General features: G+C 42.1%; 1 protein-coding gene across 4 annotated transcripts in view; it reads left to right on the forward strand.

The window, feature by feature from the left end:
- Sox102F (transcription factor Sox102F) overlaps window positions 1-21,131 on the forward strand; it is a 341,468-nt gene that overhangs the window by 311,490 nt on the left and 8,847 nt on the right. For all 4 annotated transcript variants that reach the window (XM_033471820.2, XM_033471823.2, XM_076524478.1 and 1 more), the window contains 2 exons: window positions 17,389-17,670; window positions 18,859-19,234. In XM_033471820.2, coding sequence (XP_033327711.1) covers window positions 17,389-17,670; window positions 18,859-19,234 — 658 coding nt within the window. The remainder of the gene's footprint in view (window positions 1-17,388; window positions 17,671-18,858; window positions 19,235-21,131) is intronic.

Here is a 21,131-nt window from a genome sequence, read left to right on the forward strand (position 1 = left end):
TCATGGCTGAACGTTTAAAATTCGAATACTCGAGTTGCATAAGATAGCCGTAGACTTCTGTGATCCGCCGGCTGTCCGGGCCAATTTCGAGTCCTGCTTTATCCCCCGGCGCGTTTCCCCGAATTTTGATCGGATCGGTGTCGCGAGAGGGGTGAACTAACTCTGTGTTGCGGAAGGATCAAGAAAAAGGGCTGGCAAGAGGACGAACCTAAATAAGAAAAGAAAGCACGTCTTGCCGGGGAAACGGAGGAAAGCCGTGACGAAAGGTGGAAGCATGGCGGTAAGGTGACGGGGGGTTGCTTTGGCAGCGCCCCGACGTCCCCCAGTCCCGTGGGAGAGGCGCCCGTCGCTCCACGCACGATCCTAGCAGAAAGATCTGCTCGGGCCGGCGAGAGATAAGAAGCCGAAGACAATAATCCCACTGACAGTCGGCTCATCGTCGCGGCTTATTTCGGCGCGGTGCGTTCAGCCCTGAGCCGCTAAGAGGAACATGCTCCTCGATGTCTGCTGTCAACCGGTGCCGTCGCGGTTTAATGCCGCTAATGCCCTCGGACCCCGAGTGCACCGAGCCTCCGATACGATTCAGAGAGCCTCCTCCCCTCTTCTGATCGAATAAAAGAACTTCTTCCTCGTCTAGAACAGGCCGCGGGAAACATAAAGACCGCCATTGTGGGTACACGAGTCGCGTCTGGCCGGAGCACTCGTCGGACGAAGCCTCCGGACGGGATTCGTCTTATTGTTCCTGAAACGTTGTCCGCAGAGACGCTATGTAGGCCATCGGCCCTTGATGAGGGTAATCCTTGTCGTTCTTGATTCAGAGGCGGTGTTGGATTACCGATTTTATCGGACGCTCCTCCCTTCGGGATGCGACTTTCCTTCGCGCCGCCTGCGTTTGCTACGCTGAGCGTGTACACTATTGCGATATTTTATTGATTCTGAGAGAGCGTTTTAATAGACAATTCTGGTGGACGATTTTGATCGACGTTCCTGAGAGAGGATAGTGGTAGAGGACTTTAATAGAGGAATTTAATACAGAATTCTAAGAGAGCATTCTGATGGAGGATTTTAATAGAGGATTCTGATAATAGAGTCTGATAGAGGTTTTTGTTGGAGGATTCTGATAGATGATTCTAATAAAGGATACTGGTAGAGAATGTTAATAGAAAAATTTAATACAGAATTCTGAAAGCGGTTTCTGATAGAGGATTCTGATAGACGATTCTGATAGAGGTTACTGATAGAGGATTCTGATAGACAATTCTTGTAGACAATTCTGGTAGACGATTCTGGTAGGTGGTACTGATAGAGAATTTTGATAGAGAAATTTAATACAGAATTATGAAAGAGGTTTCTGACAGAGGATTCTTATAGAGGATACTGATAGAGGATTTTAATAGAGGAATTTAATACAGAATTCTGAAAGAGAATTCTCTGATGGACAATTTGAATAGAGGATTCCGATAATAGATTCTGATAGTGGTTTCTAATGATAGATTCTGACAGAGGTTTCTGATGATAGATTCTGATAGAGGTTTCTGATGGAGGATTCTAATAGACGATTCTGGTAGAGGATACTGATAGAGGATTTTAATAGAGCAATTTAATACAGAATTCTGAAAGAGGATTCTCTCTGATGGACAATTTGAATAGAGGATTCCGATAATAAATTCTGATAGTGGTTTCTAATGATAGAGGTTTCTGATGATAGATTCTGATAGAGGCTTCTGATGGAGGCTTTTGATGGAGGATTCTGATAAACGATTCTGATAGAGGATTCAGATATACGATTCTGGTAGAGGATACTGATAGAGAATTTTGATAGAGAAATTTAATACAGAATTCTGAAAGAGGTTTCTGATAGAGGATTCTGATAGACGATTCTGACAGAGGATTCTGATAGAGAATTCTGATAGACGATTCTGGTAGAGGATACTGATAGAGGATTTTAATAGAGCAATTTAATACAGAATTCTGAAAGAGGATTCTCTCTGATGGACAATTTGAATAGAGGATTCCGATAATAAATTCTGATAGTGGTTTCTAATGATAGAGGTTTCTGATGATAGATTCTGATAGAGGCTTCTGATGGAGGATTCTGATGGAGGATTCTGATGGAGGATTCTGATAGACGATTCTGATAGACGATTCTGATAGAGGATTCAGATATACGATTCTGGTAGAGGATACTGATAGAGAATTTTGATAGAGAAATTTAATACAGAATTCTGAAAGAGGTTTCTGATAGAGGATTCTGATAGACGATTCTGACAGAGGATTCTGATAGAGAATTCTGATAGACGATTCTGGTAGAGGATACTGATAGAGAATTTTAATAGAGAAATTTAATACAGAATTCTGATAAACAATTTTAATAGAGAATTCCGATAGTAAATTCTGATAGAGGACTCTAATAGAGGAATTTAATACAGAATTCTGAAAGACGATTCTGATAGCCGAATTTAATACACAATTTTGATAGAGAATTTCAACAAAAAATTTTCACGAAAAATAACAATGGAGGATTCTGACGAAAGATTTAAATAGCTGCACCTGCGCAGCTATATTTGAACATATGTAAATATATTTATGTTAAATACTCGAATTTCGTCAGACGTGTCCTCCGAACCCGTGCTTCATCATCGGACATGTTTCATGGAATCGGCCGGCATGTTGTCGCGATCGTAGCCACCAGCGAAGCTCCGCGTACGGTTTATGAGAGAAGCGGAGCGGTGTCGCGCGGATTTCGAGCGCAAACTCCGCTGGGGCACGCTCGCTGTCGCCTGCGGTATTCGTGTCAGTTCTCGTGGATGAGGAACGCGCGGCCGGCAATCGTAAAAGATAAGAGAACGCGCGGCTGGACACCGAATGGACCGGCCGTGTAGTTTAAGGCGATGAAACGGCCGCTTATAAAGTATTCGCCGGCGCTGTTAACGTCGCTCTCTCTCTCTGTGTTCGGCGTGCGATAACTCTATTTGCCCACGGTGTGGTCTGTTGCAGTCCTGCGAGTTGCAGTCACGCGTCCGTTTGCCAGATTTCAAAGATCCAAGCTTTATAACGGAGACGTTCGACTCTTGCTAATCGAATCGTCGACGATCGACAATCTCGCTTCGAGATGCAGTTGCACTCTGTTTTGTTAATTCCTCGCGGTGCGATATAGACAGATCGCAGATTTTAGTACTTGTTGCAAAAATGAATTTGTCGAAGTTACAAGAATTTAAAGAATCGGCCTGTTCCTTCCAATTAACGGAGAGAATGTTTCGCAGAAATATCCACAATCGGGATGGTTAATTAACTTGCAACTCCATCTACCGGCCGCGATAACCCAAGGAAATATGAGACTTTAAAATAGGATTACATATTCGCTGGACCACAATCCGCGGATTTTCGGAGCCGCCGCGGCCATAAATTCCCAGGACTATAAATATTACTTCGTGCCGCGTTCGCTCATTTAGCGTCTCCGTTCGGCAGATCAATGCGATTTGTATCAGGGCGGAAGACGTTTGTTCCCCCTCAAACGGTACTCGAGTCATCCTAGAGCGAAGCTATGCCTGCGGTATTGGCCATCGCGTTTGTATACGTGCCTGAAATATTGCACATCGAACAAAACGAATCGAATACCGTAGTATCTGCATATATATCTCCAACTTAAAGAGCGGTTTCGATTGGCGAAAAGATATACCGAGTTCACAGTTTTATATAACAGGGGAATGATCTGCAAAATACAAAGTTTCCGGACATCGATGGCGTGTTTTCTGCAAGCAAATTATTGTGCTTATTGTACATTGAACATGTTGTAACATGTTCTTCGAGCGTGCGTTAAGTAGTAATTTATAAAATAATACTTCGAGAAGCGTGCAAGTTACTGTAATCTTGCACTTTTATCAAATATATAATTCAATAAATAACGTCAAGGTTATGTTATAAAATAATAGTAATAATTTGTTATAAAATAATACTTTGAGAAGCGTGCAAGTTACTGTAATCTTGCACTTTTATCAAATATATAATTCAATAGATAACGTCAAGGTTATGTTATAAAATAATAGTAATAATTTGTTATAAAATAATGGTAACAATTTGTTATCAAATAATAGTAATAATTTGTTACAAAATAATAGTAATAATTTGTTATCAAATAATAGTAATAATTTGTTATAAAATAATAGTAATAATTTGTTATAAAATAATACTTTGAGAAGCGTGCAAGTTACTGTAGTCTTGCACTTTTATCAAATATATAATTCAATAAATAACGTCAAGGTTATGTTATAAAATAATAGTAATAATTTGTTATAAAATAATGGTAACAATTTGTTATCAAATAATAGTAATAATTTGTTACAAACTAATAGTAATAATTTGTTACAAAATAATAGTAATAATTTGTTATAAAATAATAGTAACAATTTATTATTAAATAATCCTTAGCTGTTTTTGACGAGTACACTCGTCGCGAAAAAGTGACACCAGTTCGTGCTCCGAAAGAGACGATTCTCGCATGCCGAAGAACGAACCGCTATATGAGACCCACATGGAAGGGAAGCGATTCTTCCAGCAGCGTCAATCGGCGAGACCGTTTCGCAATCGGCAACGGTAACTTGTTTCAAAGCGTGTAAACAGTTTCGACCTTAGGTAACAAAGAAATCGTTGAATCGCGGAACGTGTAAACGCCGCGCTCGGAATACAAACGGAGTGGTTTCCCTTGGTCCTTCTTCCGAGAAACGGGCCGAGCAGAATGCGTGGTTTGCGCGCACACATGGGACCACGTCAAAAGCCTATACGTTTGGTATCGACATCGCGGAATCCATAATCATAGATCACAGAAAACGGTGGCCGCGCCCGGTACAAACGGCCGGATACGTTGCAATGGGGGGATATTTTCGGGCGGCCTTTATTGGCCGATGTTTATTATCTATTCCGCCGGCTCTAGTCCTTTTGATATTCCCCATCGGCGGATAAACAAATTGCACGATCACCGCTGCGCAGCCGCGCCGAAACCACCGGCACGGTTTCTCGAAAACCAGCTAATATTAATAATTCCCTTTGCGCTCTATCGACTACAATATTACCCGACCGAACGACCGCAACGACTCCGCCGCGCTGTCTTTTAATGGGCTGTCCGTCACAAAGACGACTTTGTCCCGTTTTCGACCGCGGCCGTCGCACCGCTGACTATCATAATCCTCGTCGTCAGACGCTCGTCTCGCTGTCCTTCGAAGCTCTTGATATACATGTTCATTCGCAAGCGAAACGATTGGAACACCAAAGTAGCAATTTCGTGGAAATTGTCGATGTTCAAACTGTCGTGGCGAGAAGGTACAGCAAATTCTCCCCGATCTTCATTCAGCTTGTAAGCTAAAGTGGACAATTCGGGAAGTGGAGATACAATTAATGGAGCCTCGCGACTCATTTTTATAATAGTTACCGATTGTCAACAATTATAAAAACGAGGTGCAAGGATCAAATAATCCTACCTCCTCTTCCCAAATTGTTCATTTCTTTGTGTAGAAACTGAGTGAAGATTAGGGAGAATTTACTGTACGACGATAAATCTCGGTTCTTTTCGAAGCTCTTGATATACATGTTCATTCGCAAGCGAAACAATTGGAACACCAAAGTAGCAATTTCTTGGAAATTGTCGATGTTCAAACTGTCGTGGCGAGAAGAAGGTACCGCAAATTCTCCCCGATCTTCATTCAGCTTGTAAGCTAAAGTGGACAATTCGGGAAGTGGAGATACAATTAATGGAGCCTCGCGACTCATTTTTATAATAGTTACCGATTGTCAACAATTATAAAAACGAGGTGCAAGGATCAAATAATCCTATCTCCTCTTCCCAAATTGTTCATTTCTTTGTGTAGAAACTGAGCGAAGATTAGGGAGAATTTACTGTACGACGATAAATCTCGGTTCTTTTCGAAGCTCTTGATATACATGTTCATTCGCAAGCGAAACGATTGGAACACCAAAGTAGCAATTTCTTGGAAATTGTCGATGTTCGAACTGTCGCGGCGAGAAGAAGGTACCGCAAATTCTCCCCGATCTTCATTCAGCTTGTAAACTAAAGTGGACATTTTGGGAAGAGGAGATGCGATTGTTCGATCCTGTCGGCTCATTTTTATATTTGCCGATTGTTAACAATTATATAAATATAAAAACGAGGTATAAGGCTCAAATAATAGTGTTTCCTCTTTCCAAATTGTTCATTTTTTTGTGTACAAGCTCAGCGAAAATTAGGGAGAATTTACTTAAATTTACGATAGGGAGAATTTAAATTAGGGAGAATTTACTTGAATTTACGATAAATTTTCGAAGCTCTTGATATACGTGTTCATTCGCAAGCGAAACGATTGGAACACCAAAGTTGCAATTTCGTGGAAATTGTCGATGTTCAAACTGTCGTGGCGCGAGAAGAAAGTACAGCAAATTCTGCTCAATCTTCATTCAGCTTGTAAACTAAAGTGGACAATTTAGGAAATGGAGATGCGATTGTTCGAGCCTGGCGGCTCATTTTTATAGTTGCCGATTGTCAACAATTATATAAATATAAAAACGAGGTGTAAGGCTCAAATAATAGTGTTTCCTCTTCGCAAATTGTTCATTTTTTTGTGTAGCAGCTGAGTGAAAATTAGGGAGAATTTACTGTAGAACCGTAGATAAATCTCGGTTCTTTTCGAAGCTCAAACCACTAATTTCGCAATCCGTCACTCATTTTCTTGCAACACGATGTCGCACGATACAGCAGACGAGAAATTGGGGACATGTTTCTCCGCCAAAATGTCACAAATTGAAACGTCTCTAAGAACATTCGAAAATTTCCTACGCGCTCGGATCTGTTACGGATTTCAAGATTCAAGCTTCCCTTTAACAACGATCTCCTAAAACTTGATATACGACCTGTTTAATACCCCTCCAACACTTTGACTGGCAACCTCGATAATTCTTAAGGCCAGTCTTTCAACGTTCTCGCACGTCGCTGGTTGTAACCGAATTCGATACCACGAATTATAATAGCGTCAAAATTTATACTTCTTTATACTTGCACACATTATTTTGTAGGAACTATTTCCTGCAAAAATTCCATCAATATCCGTCGATGTTACTTAATCCTTTGCAGTTTCATGTCAAATCGGTCTGCAGACTTACTATGTTCATAATAAATTCATAATAAAGAACAATTGTAATATTTCTCAACTGTTTTAGTTAGATTGCAAAGCATGAAAATATTGTTGAATTATAGAACGTTACAAATAGACTGGAGGGATCTTTATGTTAAATACAGATGATCTTCGTTAATTGCAACAAACGCGGATCAAATAGTTTCTTTCTTCCTTTGATAATTCAATTAACTATAAAACTAATACATAAATGTCCTTAAATACTCTCAATAGTTCCGTTGTTAATAAATAATAAAATAAAAATTGTCTACATTAGTTTTAAGAAATAGAAACTAAATAGTAAGTTACTAATTCTTTGTTTAAACTTTTAATCTTTCCTGTCCTTTAAATTGCAACCACCCAATCTTCTCATAAATGCATAAAATCCGCGGTCTAATTATAAGTCATGAGCTCTCTTGAAATAAAATGGAAACGCTTTAGGCCACAAACGATTAACACATTTCAATAAATTGTTTGATGGTACTAATTATTTCAATCGTATACCAACATGTCATGGTTATTTTTATATAATAACATAACAATTTCCTTTGGTACCATCGTGTAGAGAAAGATTGTTTAGATTTCTCTTGGTACGTCGCAGCAATTAAAAATTCTATCAATAGACACAGAAAGTTGTAAAGATCGCGGGTTCCGTGAACGTTTTCTAAAATCGATCGCTCTTGAAGTTCGCAAGAGACTCTGCGTCGTTAGCAAATAGGCGAACGAAGCCGGGGGGCGGCTGCTGGTCTTTCGGTCACGGAGAATATCGTGCTCGATGCCCGGTGGACCTTCCTGGCAATAACGCGGCGATCCACTCTTCTTCCCGTGGAAAAGCCGCGCAACGAAAATACCGCTTCCGGTTGCCCTAGATTCCGCATTCACAAGTTTCATTGCAGCGGCCCGGCCCGACCCGGCCCGGCGCGCTGCGCCGCGCGACGCGGACCGGGAGCGAATCCCGTTCAAAGCGGTCCATAATTTATGTATCTCTGCGGCCACCCCTGTGTCGTGTCGTCGAAATCCGGCCTCACTCTTTTAAAATTCCATTAAGAGTGCACCGGTGCCGCTACTCTTTGTCGTGTCTCTCCTCGTTGTTGCCGGCTGCATATTTCACGCGGGCCGCCGTTCGTTACGTTCGAGTTTCACGGATCGATTCGCCGTCAATTTTTCAACGGCGGTCCTCGCCGTCGATTCCGTCGATGCTCGCCGATCGCCTCGACGAAATTCGCTTCCGCGGCGCACGTCCAAAAATTAGGATCGCCCGCGGAATTTTCTTGCGAGTCTTTAGTCGCATTTATTCGTGGTGTTATTGATATGCGCGTGAGAAGCATTAGCAATTAATAGCTGGGCATCGCAAGCGCAGGTTTTAGCAAAAATAAGAGAAATGTTGAAGCTTGTTCACGATTTTAAATTATTAATATTCGAATCGTTAAAGTTTTGTCGCGATCAGGAGATTCATTTATCGTTCAAACCCTTCAGATGCCCGAGCAATGTTTTAATCACGTAACGAGTTACGTTAACAAATACATCTCCACAGCCGAATTCTAGCAGCCTCGATTACCTCGGAGACGCAACACCGATTGCTTGATTCGAAGCTGTACGCGCGCCACTGATCTATAAAAGTGTCTGAAACTTTAACGAGCAGAATTCCGCTGGAAAAAAAGAATCGCCTCGCCAGGTTTTTCACGAGGGTCTCCGATCGCAAGATAAAAATCGGCGAGAGCCGGTCGTTTGACCGACGGTGGTAGGTTTAGTGTTAAAGCCACTGTTGGTGCGGCCGTCGTAATTTTAGACAGTGCCACAGTGACAGTCTTTATAACGCACGTGAAGTATGAACCACTTCCGGTGGATCTACGTCATCCTGCATGTCCCCTTGCACTCCAGTGGCTCCGATTCTAAATCTAGATCGAAATTTCCGTGGCCTTTAGCCTTCGTCTTTCGTTACCCTGCGCGAGCCACAAAGGACCCCGCGACGCTTCGCTCAATTTTCGTCAGTTCTCTGCGCGTTTCGCCCTTTCCGGTTGACACCGCGATTCCTCGATCCGCCGATTAATGGCCCGACGCCCGGGACATTTTTATTCGAAGCGGAAATGGCCAGCCTCCATTCTCCTATGACGATCCGAACTCTCATTTGCAACGAAACTTCTCACGGATCCAACAATTCTAACGAAACACGTCGAACCTTTTCTAAAATACATACAAAAACGTGGAATAAAAGAGATGAGAAGATCTAAGAACGAACATCTTATTCACGAATGATAATTGTTTAGAAAGAAGCACTTCGAAGTGGTAAAACGAACGATCTTGTTGTTAAATTACGTTTTACCATTTAACGGCACCTCGTTGCATTTTTGCTTCAAACCAACTTTTCTGTACATAATTATTTAAACACGTTGTTTCTAAGCATCGTCAACTATTAAGGATCGAATATAGACGTATTGTCCACTAGCCAGGACAATAATCAGTTCCACAATGTCTGCACCCTTAAAAATGCCCTTTGAACCTTGCTGTTCCTCGCGAACCTAATCTTCGTACTCGAAAGAATTTCTTACAGCAAGGATATAATAAAATTGAATCTGATCTTGCTTAAACTATCCACGATCATGAGAATCCTCTTGGAAACAAGTAGGATAAAAATAAACAAAATGACATCGAAAAGCGAACGGAACATATATATATATATATTCAGGCATTTGTTCTTCTCCCTCCTAAAATGGTAAACTAACGTTTGGACCAGGTCTTCTTAGCGATTTAACAAATTGCTCTCGCAGAAAACAGTGTACACAGGATGGAGAGACATCGTGCAAGCTGTTCTGCAATCCTTTTCCGATCGCCTGCGAACGATCGGTTGACCGGAAACGGTGGTCACCGGTGTCGTGGCCTCGGATAGATTCGATGTTAACAGCGCGTCGAGATAACCGGCCGAAGAGCGATTATGGGAGTGAGTAGGTATGTTTCGGTAATTGCGTGGCTAAGTTTAGGCGGTGCAGTTGGCGTCAATGCGCGGATGCATATTCAGAACGGGCCTCCTCATATTCTTATGCTGCTTCACTTACTGAACCGCGGCGCGCGGCGTCGCAAGTGTGGATGTGGATGTGAATGTGAATGGAACTTGCTGGCAGCCCGCCTGTTTATATTTAGCCACTGTGGGCGGTATAGCTGTCACGGATACGTATCATCGGCATAACTGAACTTTGCAAATGAATAATGAAGTTCCATCGGCTTGCCCGCGGAACCAGGCCCGATTATTATTATTGCTGCGGCAGCTAACGCATCCAGAAGCTGGCCTAGAGCGGCCCTCCCGAAATTGCCCGGCCCGTTTATTGTCAACGGCCAACGGAGGACATTGTTCGCGTTCCCGAGGCGCCGCTCTCGCCCCGTTCTTCTCGCCGACGAATCTGTTAATGAACGCCGGCCCGCCATTCTTCCCCCGGCAACGGTAAAAATGTCCAACGCCTCTAGCGCGCCGCGCCGCCACCAGATTCGCCCAACGACGGACCACACTTAACCGATTGCCATCCGACCATGTCTAGCGGCTGCTCAGACATCTTTGGGCAAAATGGCACGTTGTCCGACAAATTCTTTTCCGAGCAATCTTCGAGTACTCGAGCACTTCGGGAACTCGGATACCAAATTTCTGATCGCCGCAGAATTGGCTTTATTTGACACTATTTTTAGCAAACGTATCAAAAGATACCTTTCGACCATTTCTAACGCGATTTTTATCGAAAGGGTTGAAGGACATTTTTTTTAATCATTTTTAATAAACATCATTCTCTATGTTCTATGTTTTTACGTAATTACTTCTCGACTTTTGCTGTAATCAGGTAAATTGTATAATACAAAAAAAATCGGTAAAAATTATGTTAAACTGTAGAGCCATTTTTTCTTATTATCTTAACGCTGCTTTAATAGCGATGATCATTAGCGAAGTTGTTCAATTAGTCGTTTTTGACGAGCATACTCGCGAAAAACAGCTAACTGGTTAAGAAGGATGTATGCTTTGATATTCTTTATTAAATTATATATTTTATGAAAGTGTTGTATTTAAAGAAAATATGAAGTAAATCAAACGAGTACAGTATAATTTGATTTACTTCATATTTTGTTTAAATACAACACTTTCATAAAATATATAATTTAATAAAGAATATCAAAACATATATCAAAGCATGTACAGCATAATTACAATAACATGCACACTTGTCGAAGTGATTGCCACGTCTACAGTAATTTCTCTCACATTGTCCCACAGCTTGGAAACGAAAATGGACAACTCGAGAAGAGGAGACACTATCATTCGAGCCATTTTTGTTTCCAAGCTGTGGGACAACGTGAACAAAATACCCTTAACGATAACTTCAAACTTAACAGAAAATGTCGTTCAAGAATATTTTATAAAAGAAAGTTCCTGTTCTTAAATGGCCTGCGTGTTCGCCGGACTTAAATACAATATAAAACTGTTGGGCATTATTGTCGCGAGCAATTTACGCAGAGGGAAGACAATTTGACAATATTAATGAACTTAAAATATGCATTAAGGAAGAATGGGATAAATCATCCCAAACTAAAATTCAAAAATTGTACACATAACCGAAAAATCTATACATAAACATAATAATAAATAAACCCAAATCTATACGTAACCGAATTGTAGAAGTTATAGAAAACAAAGGAGGTTCTACTCATTGTTGAAAATACAAGCAAATGTATAAATCTATACATAAACATAATATATATATAATAAATAAACCCAAATCTATACATAACCGAATTGTAGAAGTTATAGAAAACAAAGGAGGTTCTACTCATTGTTGAAAATACAAGCACACAAATGTATAAATCTATACATAAATATAATAATAAATAAACCCAAATCTATACATAACCGAATTGTAGAAGTATAGAAAACAAAGAAGGTTCTACTTATTATTGAAAATACAAACAAATATATTTTGTTCGCCTTATGTACACACAATTTATATTAAGTGAAATATATATACTTACTTATTTTGAATGTGCTATCATTTTGTCCGTGCTAGTTGATGTGTTTACATTACTTCTGAGAAATCGGACTCACAGCAAGTCAGTTTAAGGGATGTATCACATACCTACATAAAGTACTTTCTACGTGCGTTCCAAAATTTGGATGTTGTCACGATTATAATACGAGAAATTAAAGATAGCACACTTGCGGTATCGTTTTGATTGAGAGTGTAATAAAAATTCTCTATCTTTGACGCAACAAAATCTTCAATACCAAAACCATTGTAATTCCATTAAATACAATTCTCGATATCACACGATGGAATTTTAGGGGCTGTCGAACAAACTTTTTCCGCAATCATCGCACCAGACACGATCGTTAAAATATCTAGAAGTAATTGCACCGCGAGAGCGCATTAAGACAAATCGCATTATGCAACCAGGAGGCTAACATCGTTAATGCGAATTAATGCAAGAAGAAGATTGAATAAACGGGTATAATTTTATACATTTTGAAGAATGAAATCCCGTGCAAGCTTGTTTCCCGCGTGAAGGAAATGACAACGTTCGCCGGACAAAGGGGAGAGAAGACCCGAGTGGAAAAAACAAGCGGGAATAATTAATTACCTGGTTCTCTTCCACGATCTTTACAGAATTATCGCGTTGTTGCCCGCGGTGCGCGGAACGACCGAGATCCCGGCAATTAGAACCCGACGAGAATAATTAACGCTAACGAGTAGATTTCCATACAGAGTCGCTTTTAATATGCGAGTCGATCTGATACGGTCGCGATGCCGCGGAAGGCGCGGAGGATATGTCCGAGGAACAATGCTGCTTTAATCGAAGGATATCGATCCGTTTTGTCTCGCGTTGCTCGCCGTCGACGCTCCTTGGGATCCGTCCATTTTTTGTAAAACCGCCGACGAAAAGAATTCACATGTTCCGGCACTAATTTGCGTTCGAGAGAATGAAACATCTGGTTGTAATTTGGAAAATTGTTTGCACTGTCGAATCGCAGATAATACGATTTCTGTTCTTTTAACCCTTTGTACCCGAGTGGTGACTCAGAGGCACCGCTAAAATTCCTTATATCACGTTTTAAGATAATTTTTATATTAACAAAGTTTAGATTTAAAAAATTGTTAAGTGTGTCACCGTTGCGTGAGTCCCAAGAGTCAATTTCATATGCATAAAATGCGTTTTATTATATAAAATAAAAATAGTATAAGTTAGAAAAATGATTTTATATTTACAGTTAAAATAGCTTCGAGTGCAAAGGGTTAATCATCGATATAACAGTAATGATCAGTCTTTAAAGAAAACTTCGATCGTGAATAGCTGGAAATCTTGATTTTCGAATAGTAGAAAATCGACGGTTTAGTAATTTCTTTTATCGAGCTCCTTTTGATGTCAACGATAAGCCCAAGAATAAATACAATAGCTAAACTGTCGTCTCGAAGAAAAATAGAATTTACAATTATCATTTACAATTTTAGTATCTCGTATATGGTATATTTAATGAATCAGTCTTGATTGCATCAGCACTTGATTCAGCCTTTTGCCAATAGAAACAGGACTTGCACGAGATTCCAAAACTACCAGACCAGAATAATATTTACTGTAAACATTAAAAGAAGTTCAATGATCTCTCTATCTTCTCGTGAAATTTTAAGCAATTTGTTTCAATGCGACAGAAGAGCTACAGTAATGTCTCTCTAACTGACGCTCAGATCGTGCAGAAAAATGAACAATTTGATCATTGTTAACAATTCGTAACTATAAAAACGAACTACAAGGCTCGAATGATCGTATCTCCTCTTCCCAAAATGGTCAATTTTTGTGGACAATCTGAGCGCCAATTAGAGAGACATTACTGTATTCCCTTTTTGTAGAACGTTCGACTGTTAACCCTTTGCGCTCGAGGGGCGACTCCGAGGCGCCACTAAAAATTGCTATACTATATTTCAAAAAAACTGCAATAGTATCAGACTCGTTTATATCTAAAAAACTGTTAAAATTTCAAGTTTCGTACTTGCCGATAGGCTTTCATACGCATGAATCGCAATAAATCATATAAAATAGAAACACTGTAGATCAGAAAATATGTTTAAAATATAATTAAAGTAGCTTCGAGTGCAAAGGGTTAAGAGAATCGTTGAAGGTTGTACAGGAGGTGTGCATATCCCAGAGGCCAGAAAGAACACACCGCGTAAGACAATGAAACACTTTTGCCTGGGGCCAGAACGGTGTTCCAAAATACTCTCGTCGTTTCGTCGACCGCACGATCTGTTTTCGCGAGAAAGGCAATGGAAGATGAAAGGTGGCAGGCCTTTCATCGAGCAAGCAAACAGCAAGAGCCGGTCGGCGGAGTCCACTTGTTCGTTCTGTTCTTGCGGTGGGCCCGTTATTAGAGGAAGCTCCGGATAGGCTCGGGGCCGTAAATCACGCGTCGCGATCTTCCATCGAGCATCGGGAATTAATAATCTCGGTCGGTCGCGGAAAGGCCGAGAGCAAGGGAGAAGAGAGGCCGAAGGAGAGAGGCGCGTGTGCCTCGTGACGTTTCAGCTGGTGCCCAGGCTGGATGAATAAACGTCTTCCTTATCGTCCAAAATAGATTTTAAACTTCAAGCATATCTGGACCGCAGCCAGGTCGTAGGAAAGTACAATGATATTAGCCCTGTTGAATTGTTACACTATCTTAGAGCCGGAGCCGAGCCGTTGAAAACCCGTCCCCTTGAATTAGTACCGCGGCTACTTGCTCTGACTAATGGCCCGTGCTGGAAAAGAAGTCCGCCGCCCTGACGAAGACACAGTGGCTTCCTCATGGGGCCCGTCCACGACCTAATTTAACCGAGGAAACAAACATCAACGGTTCAACCCTCGCCGTAGGGTTGCTCGAACCAGCCTAACTGGTATCGATTGTTGCTTCTTTATCTCCTGGACCCAGCTTCGAACTTCGTCCGCGAGCTCATTCTCAAATGGAACTTGTCTGTGTTAACTCTTCGACGGCCGGGTCACGTTCACATCGCGAAAATGTCAATTATAAAAATCGGCGTAGTTTTAGAAAAAAGTATCATGATTCTATTGGGTCTGGGAAAAAGTTCGTGGCGTTTTCCCGATAGATGTCGTCGATTGTTAATAACTCGCGAACAACTTATTGCAACGATACCACTAAACGCTTCATTTAAAAATGACACGATTACAAAACGTAATTTTGAGCGTGCAAAAAAAGAAGTGGTGGTCACAATATAAGAAATCCAGTTGAATTTTACTAACAAAACGCCACGAACTTTTTCCCAGACCCAATATTATTAATAAAATTTAGCCTATTTATATTATTAATGAAATATGTCATAATTGCGCTATTGAAAGAGTGCATCATAATTATACCATTAACACTTTGACTGCCGCGTTGCCCTTATGTGGGTGACAGAATGATTTAAAAACTACTTTTTACCCTGATCCATTAAAATTTCGTAATTTTAGCAACCCCTTGTCGTATCATTTTCGTCATAGTTACAACGATTAGAAGTTTCTCGATTGTAATGATTTCTGAGAAGGAAAAACAATTTTTATGTATAGCCTGTCTAACATTTGCTCGAATCTGTAAATATCGACGACGAGAAATCCGAATTCATGCCTGACAGATTCTTACTAGAAATCTCCGTCACTAGTCACTCTCGTCAAAGTACAGCAAGGGGTTAAGATTCGCAAGAGATAAGAATGTTGATAAATTAAGCGATGCCGTGTAATTATCCTTTGAACGTAAAAGAAATGATTTCAGAGGATCAGGTTCAGTACTCCGGCCTCTGGGTTCTCCGATATTACGCAACGAGCATTTTGTACGTGATTGTAAACATCGTGTCCGACGTGCACAATGCAGTTTTTCACGGGCATTGAATGCAAATCGTCGGAACAATGCGTCAGTTATTATTCCATTTCGTGGTATGATTGCGCCGGAGCGTGGGTAACCTATTAACGAGGAAATTAACGCGCGCAGGCACGTGAAACGCTCGGAATCTTGGTAATCCTGGCAAGCAACGAGACTACCACGCGTCGTTCCGCGCTATCTGCGTTTCCCTAAGGACTAAGAAGGATTCCACAAGGGAAAAGGGAGGACTGGCTCTCTCGTTGAACGATCGTCCTAGGCGGTGTGTTCAAAACCGACAGTCGGAATCGCGTTCGACGATGCTATCTGGCGCATCTGAATGCGAGTATCGACTAGCCAGGCGCTGTAATTATTGCGCGAGTGATTAGAGGCTAGAGTTCTTTCAGCCAGTCGTTATCACTTTATAGCAATAACAGTCGTTTTTGCATCTCTCACTTTCCCGGTCGCTGATCGCTTCCGTTCGACGCGTTAAAACCGGCAATTAAAGTTAATCTCGTCGCTCGCTCGCTCGCCTTTTATTACATTCTCTCGTCGAGCATAATTCAAAACTGGTTCTGGCAAGGGTCCTGGAAGCCGGGAGGCTCGGTCCTGCCTATGAAAGTCTACTTTTTAGCGCGATCTTCGGCAGAAATTATTCCGCCGACTCTCGATTCGAATCGCGGCTGCGATATTTCGTTCCGAGAGAACGCTAATCTAATCTCGATCTTCGGAAATTATGCTTGAATAGAAACGACGCGCGCTGGTTCAAACAGAGACTAATCGGCTTTCGAATGTCAAATATATTGATCGTTGCATCACGAGTTTATAACAAGTCTTCGACAAAATATTTCTAGAAACGCTATCGATTTGCAAAGAAACTGTTAGAAAGTTAGAGAGCAGAGCAGAGAGCATTTGTCACTCATCGTGCGATAAAACGGCGACAAAAAATAGTAGACCAAATGTTTCAGAGCTCGTTGTAAGGAGGATTCTGCTGCCAACAAAGTCGCTTAAAGTGAAATCCGAACAAAAATTTTTAAACGTTGCTAAATCGTTCGGATTTGCACGATTACTCGGAGCAGAAGTCTCGGGCGTTCGCTGCTTTATTTAGCATAGAAACACGCGTTTCTCAACGATCGTTTCAACTGTCGTCTCGAAATCTTTTTGCTCGAAATATTGGAAAACCTAATTTTATGGTGTCCTCAAAATTCGCTCAAATTCTGTCACATAATCCCGCTGCCGCGATACTTTCTACCCTTTCGAATTGGAAAAAAAAACCACTGCGCGTTTCGAACGAGACGCTACAGAAAAACCGTTCATTCTCTCCTTCCCTGATAAGGACTAGAAATTGTGTCTCTCTAATTGCTGTACTTACCTTTACAGTCGTATTCCGCGCACATGACCGTCGACTCGCAGAAGCAGATCGAGATGCAGCGGCTGCAAACGGAGCACTTGAAGCGGCAGCAAGAGCACATCATGCAGCACAACATCCAGGAGTTACGGGCTCAGATGACAAAGAGCCAGCTGAGCATGTCGGGGCCGCAGTCCTTGATGTTCCTGCCGTTTCTCGAACAGCTCCGAGGGGTGGCCGTGCAATCGCCTATGCCGCCGCCGTCGGCTACCTCCACCGCCACTACCAACAAACATATCAATTCGATCGCAAACGTACGTAAATCAATCCCAATTTTCCGCTACCGCCGCCCCTCCGTGCAAATTCGCACCGAATCGAAGTAATTCAATTAGCGCAACCGAAACTAGACAATTGAAATTGATTATAGCGGCGTAATTTTAACGCAAATGCTTATCTTAAAATGAACTTGAAATGAAATCGATACTGGCCATAAATATATGAAAGACCTACGAAGGTCAGGGTGAAACTTTCGAGTCGCTGAAAGGGTTGAAATCCGGTTGTATGTAACGATAATATTCGGACAACCAATTGGAACATCGGTTAACCAACCCTTCTATTGACCTTTTGACCCAGAGTATCAAGATCATGATTCGGTGATTCAATTTCTGGCGATTAAGTTGGACGAATGAGCTGTTGCATTAACCCCTTGCACTATGACGAGTCTCCACATAATTTGCTAAATATGAACGTTATTCATTACTTCCAAGAAATACTATTTGTAAGGGATCAAGAACCAGGAAAAGACCAATGGATCAAAAAACGACGAAAAATATATCAAGCCTTACCGTTCCAAGTATGTCTATCAGATATGGCTGATATTAAACTCGTGAACATAAGCCTCAAGAATAAGTTATAGCAACAAGTAGACCTCGGATTTTATGCATTTATGGTAAAACTGAGTACAGTTGAAATATAAAATTCTGAAGACATCGAATGAATTTAATAATTACACTAGCTGTCACTTATTAAAATTATTAAAACAAATAATTTCTATTTCTTTAATTTCCGCCCAGTGGCAAGAGTTAAAACAAATTAATGCATTAAAGCGCGAATGATTCTGAGCATCGACAATTGTGCCGTTGCAAAAGATAGGCCCATTCTCGTTCATTTTCCATTGGTCTTCGACTTATTCCGAAACGATCGTCGTCTTCCTACTATAGTCTTCGAAGCGACGCGTGTACATTCACCTATTGTTCCCCGAAGCCAGTCGCGACGAGCGTGTCCCGAAGAGATCGAGCTGATCTGTTAATCTCGATCAAAGCGTGTCCCGAAAATAACTATGATCGCCGTGTAATTCCCCGGGCAGCAAGGTTTTGATAGCGCGATGCCACCGTGGCAATTTGTCGCGAGCCGGCTAATTCACGGCCGCGCGAAAATAACGGGCGGAGGTGAGGGCCGCGAAAAATACACGATGCTGACTCGCTACGACCGACGTCTTGCAGATGATCAGCAGCCACCGGGAAGGTCCGAGCTGGGCGACGGCGCATCTGGCGCAGATGACCACGCAGATGGAGAAGGAACCGTCGCCGACGCCAATCTCATCGGCGGTCGCACCCACCGCGCCGCCTCTTCAGGACCTCGACGCGCCCCTGAACCTCACCAAGCCGAAGTCCTCGTCTTCGGGGGCCACGGCGTCTTCGTCGTCGCCCGGAAGCGATTCCCATTCGACCGGGGCCGGAAGCAGTGGACAGCAGGAGCAGCCTTTGGCGGCGACGGCTCCGAAACTCTTCCCGCCGGGACTACCGATGCCGAGGAACTACTTGACGACGTTGCCCTATGCTGGTTTGCCGCCTCATCTTAGCTCCCTATCCTCTCCGAGTAAGTAGAACTTCCCGACCCTTCGTCTTTAGCCCCCAAGGACTCCTTTTCTAAGCTATTTTCACTTGTAGCCTCCTAAGGTGGCGATCTTCTGATCTCGACTTTGCCTCCCGTTCTGCTAAGTCGAAGGTCAGCCATGAAGATGTCTTGGATTGGCGATGGTTCATTCGGTATAACTTGCTTGGTTGAGAACTGCGGTTCTAGTCTTGTACCATCGCCTCTCTTCTGGTTGAGAGCTCGTGTCCTCAGAGTCTCTTCTGGCCACCTGCAAGATATTAAAATTCTTTGACTTCTTTTGTACAGTGCAATTGTATGAACACACGTCTAAACTAGCAAAGTGCATTCATTTAACAGATTTGAGGAATATTAAATCGAAGGGTGTACATTTTCGGAGATGCGTTGGTCTCTGCACTTTTAACCCTTTGCACTCGAAGCCAAATTAACGCAACATTTAAAATAATTTTTCTCACCTACAGTATTTCCATTTCATATGACCTAGCGCATTTTATACATACGAAATTGAATTTTACGACTAATGCAACAGTTTACGCTTTTAACAGTCCTTCAGAATATAAACAAGTTTTATCAATGAAATTATTTTGAAACATGACATGACAATTTTCAGTGGCGCCTTGGAGTCGTCACTCGAGCGCAAAGGGTTAAAGTGTAACACCTTAAAGAATAATAATAATTTAGAGAATATGAACCAAGTCCATTGTGCAATAAACAATCTCTCCCCTGAAGGAAATATGCTAATTGAAGATCTTTATAAAAGCATAGCTGTTTATGTTAACGCATTTGCGAAGATGTTTTAAGAAGAAGAAGAAAGAGAGCCAATATAAATTCAACAGAGACAAAAAGGCAAACGTTTCATCGGTAAAAACCAGTGCCTCCAGCTATGGGAAAAAGTTTTGCGTAATTTCGCATAACAGGGCAATTTTGACGAGCATAACTGCCACGGTTTTCCAGTGTTTCAAATGCTAATTTCCCCGACGCACATACACACGCACACGTACACACCAGAACCCTGGAAGCGGTAGCCGATCCATGGCGTAGAATACTAATGAGTACAGCGATAAAGTCCCCGGGGTAGAAAATAAATGAACAGTCGTCGGATCAGGATTAGAATCTCGATCGATCCATTACACCGAGATAATTGATTTTTAGAACAAAATGGCTCGCATGAATCGATCCCGTCGAAAATCACCGGTTCGCAATGGTTCACCGGAGCCGGGACACGATTTAACACCATGCGCGCCGATTAAACGTCGCGGTTAATTAATTGTCGTTCGAAATAAATGGGCGTTAGAGTTCAACTGTTAGGTAAAATATCATTCCGATCCACAGATTGCTGGCGAGTACAGTTTCCATGGAACCGTGCGGGCCCGTGGTAACCGGTTGCATCGGGCATTCGCAGAAATTGTAATAATTTTAATAATAATCGAGCGATCTCGCGAGGAATTCCAATCCGCCGAATGGAAAAACGGAATATTGGCGGGCATTGAACGGGAGCGTCGTGGCCTTTTCGGGCGACAACCGGCGGCGCCGTTAAAACCGAACGAAAAATCCGATCAATAGGCCATAGAATACACGGGGGACCGGATATCTGACACAAACGGTTAATTATCTTGGCGAACGCGTGCGTTTGCCCGATTGTCCGCCGCGTTTTTTCCTCGCCTCGCGTTATGCTATAGCAAAACCTGTTCCTCCGTCGTGTCCGGCTTTTTGCCTGTCCAGTTATAAGAGCACAATCAACGACGCGTAACGCGATGCCAAGATAAGGATCCGGTGTCCGCGGATCCCGACGAAAAAACAAGTTCGTGGAAAGCCTCCCTGTCATTGTAATGTCCGCAGAGCCAGCGGAGTCGCACGATCATCGGTCCATGTCATTACTGCA

Source organism: Megalopta genalis, chromosome 9 (genome assembly GCF_051020955.1).
Source record: "Megalopta genalis isolate 19385.01 chromosome 9, iyMegGena1_principal, whole genome shotgun sequence".
Lineage (NCBI taxonomy): Eukaryota > Metazoa > Arthropoda > Insecta > Hymenoptera > Halictidae > Megalopta > Megalopta genalis.